At 48.4% G+C, this 2,957-nt stretch overlaps 1 protein-coding gene across 1 annotated transcript in view; it reads right to left on the bottom strand.

Annotated features, from left to right (window-relative positions):
- The window catches only part of LOC100744332 (zinc finger protein 608), a 27,362-nt gene that overhangs the window by 8,556 nt on the left and 15,849 nt on the right, over positions 1 to 2,957 (bottom strand). The window contains 3 exon segments of the mRNA XM_024369306.1: positions 1 to 3; positions 5 to 393; positions 450 to 573. The exon segment at positions 1 to 3 is cut by the window's left edge and continues 2,649 nt beyond it. Coding sequence (XP_024225074.1) covers positions 1 to 3; positions 5 to 393; positions 450 to 573 — 516 coding nt within the window.

The raw sequence follows: 2,957 nt of genomic DNA, 5'->3' as shown, positions 1-2,957 counted from the left end.
GTGTGGGTGGTGGAGCACGCCTCTTATTTTTATCTTCTTCCTCGGGACCTCGCGATTTCCTCTTGGCCGCTGGATCCGGTCGAGGCGGAACAAAGGCCGCCGGACTCGGACTCGCTGCTGGCGAACCTTGCGCACCACGGCGTCCCTTCGCACCACCATTTCGCAATTTACTGTGCACCGAACTTCTCGTTTCCGTGAAATTACTCAGGTCGTTGCCCGGAGTCGCGTTCGCGGCGGCTCTCCCCCTCTTGCCTCGACCCTTCGGCGTCCTTGCATCGAGATCGCTGGTCGGAGAGTCGCAGAACCTCGGTGGTGCCCAATCATGACGAGTGCAATCTAGCAAGGTACCAACGTACGTTTTCCCCCGCCATGTTACGTTCACCACCAGCACACCTGCAACGCAAATCAGTCGAATTCTCGTCCAATTTTGAAACGAGCGAAAAATTTACCTCCTTCCGTTTCGTGCCAGACTATCCCTTCGAGAGTCACCGACGTCCCAGGCTCGCAAGGTCCCAGACATTCCGGTTCGGTGATGGTCCCCACGCTGGTACCGACACACACATCGGACATGTCCTGCAACGCAACATCCTTCTTTACTCGTAGGTACATCGATCGTTCGTCACACGCAAATTTCGTGGCTGACACGTTTTACAATTATAGCCCATCCCCGCTCTAACCACCCGCTGTTCTATAATTCGATTTAATTAATAGTCGACTACTTTGATGCGCCAATGAATCTCGAAACGCGATGATCGTAAACGATCGTAGACATCGTCGGGAATGTCATTGCGAGTGTTACTAGCTTCTACCCGAACGGACGTTCGTTTCCAAACGTTCCGGGAAAAAGCACAGGAGATGCTTTCTTCGAGCCAGAGAAGAAAGAGAAACAGAGAAAACAAAGAAGACAGCGGAATTCCGTTGTTACGATAGACACAAGGGGACCGGTTGAACCTGATTCTATTGAAATTTCTTCGGACGTACATCCCGTTATCCCTTCCCCCTTGGCCGTCATTTCTGCTTCTTTTCGATCTCACTTTTACTAACGAGAGAGGGAGGAGTAAAGAATAGAACGGAAGAGAGCAGAGGACGATTTCGCAAAATGCGAGCACAAATTACTCCGTTTGTCGCATACACGGCTGGACTATACGTGCAATCGCCGCTTCTGAGACGTAAGTATTACGCGTGTCTGTTTATATATGTACTCCAGCTGATAACCGTGTCTCGTCCGAGCTGCCTTGTCACGCGACGCATTCTGTATCGCATAATGTTCATTACGATAACAATAATTTACGCGAGCTGCGCTTTCTTCGATCAATCGATTACTCTCGATCGGCTTCCCTTCGATCACGGTCGATCACACGCGCGCCATCTACACCGACGGCAAATATCTTCCACATGGAGAAATTAGGAACACCTAGAGACGCTATCGAATCTTTCGATCGTTGGTTAAGTAACGACCGATAGGAATTCGCATTTGACGAACCTTACGACCATCCAATGACACTTACACACACTCTCTCTCTCTCTTTTTCTCTTCTGTACCCATCATTCTACTCTTCGTTCTATGCGCCCGTTCATTCATCTGACCGTCTGCCTGGTCGTTAACCCACCTACTCTATCTCGACTAACGCGTATATTGTTTTCCCTGGTATATGCTTCATAACAGCCTGATCGTTGCTTGTCCGTATGAGACGATACACGGAAGCATACCGCGTGTACTTTCCCGCTGGTACAGCTAATCGACCTACAGGAAATTTTCAGGCTTTACAATCGGTACTTTTGACGCGATGGAGACGACCGAATGGCAAAGTATGGAAATATTAGCAACGTTGGCTCGCGCTATAAAGGTATTACCGCTTTCGTAAGATCGTGGTTTCCTCATGGAGGGAAAACAACATTCTACGGTGATGTTTGCGTTTAACGCGAAAATACGATCTCTGTTCTTCCTACTACTGTGTTCTGGTTTGCGCGGTTTCGACAATCATGGTCGTAAGGGAAACGAGGCGAAACAATCTTGGACGGACCACTGCTCGAGTTTTTTTACCTCTGACATCTTTCGCTCCCCTCTCTCTTTCTCTCAATTGATCGAATGTTTAACACCCGTTTAGATTGACCGGACGTTCTACTATACGACCATACACGTACTTACATCTCAAAACATCGATGCATACTGTAATATTGATTCACACGTACGGCTTTCGCGCCATCTGTCAGCACGTTACGGCGAGTTTCGCGTACAACGAGAACACGTTCCTCGCGAATCAACGATTACGTTTTCCCGATCCACTCGGGCACGTTTAAGCGTCACGGATTAAACCGAGAGGAGAGTTCTATTCAACGTTTTCGATCACAGATCGACTTCCAATCGGAAAACAAGATCGTCGATATCGCGAGATATTTTTCGAAACAGAAGGAATCGGATCGATCGGTAAGCGATTAGAAGAACGAAAACGACAAAAGCAATTCGAACGAACGGATTGCGTTGTTTCGTTGTCACTCGTATTTGTCCCCCCTCTCTCTTTGTACACATATATACATAAATATATATTCGTTCGCGTACTCTCGGGGATGGCGACCGCAGAGTATTGATTTCACCCCTTTTGCGTACCCCTAGCCGTTTCCGTTCCCCAATCGAACAGTTCCTAATCATCGAACCGAGATACGAAATCGCGATGCGCGTCGCGCTCTTGCTGATCCCCACTGTCAGCGCGAGCAACATCGGTCTGAAGATGAGAAAAACCTAACGCTCTGAAAGTTTGGAGAAGGTTTGAAAATGTTTGCAATGTTTCTGTCGACGGAGGACAAAGTGGATAACGCGAAGGGAATCGAACTCGAGATAAGAGAGTAAAAGAGAGGGGTAGGAGAGAGAGAAAGAGAGAGAGAGAGAGAGAGAGAGAGAAAGAAAAAGAGAGAGGAGAGGCGAGGAGAAAAAATCGGACGTACAAGCGCGCAAGTGC

Source organism: Bombus impatiens, unplaced genomic scaffold, assembly GCF_000188095.3.
Source record: "Bombus impatiens unplaced genomic scaffold, BIMP_2.2 scf_0548, whole genome shotgun sequence".
NCBI lineage: Eukaryota > Metazoa > Arthropoda > Insecta > Hymenoptera > Apidae > Bombus > Bombus impatiens.
The sequence above is the reverse complement of the archived record's forward strand: the minus strand, read 5'-3'. Positions and strand labels throughout refer to the sequence as shown.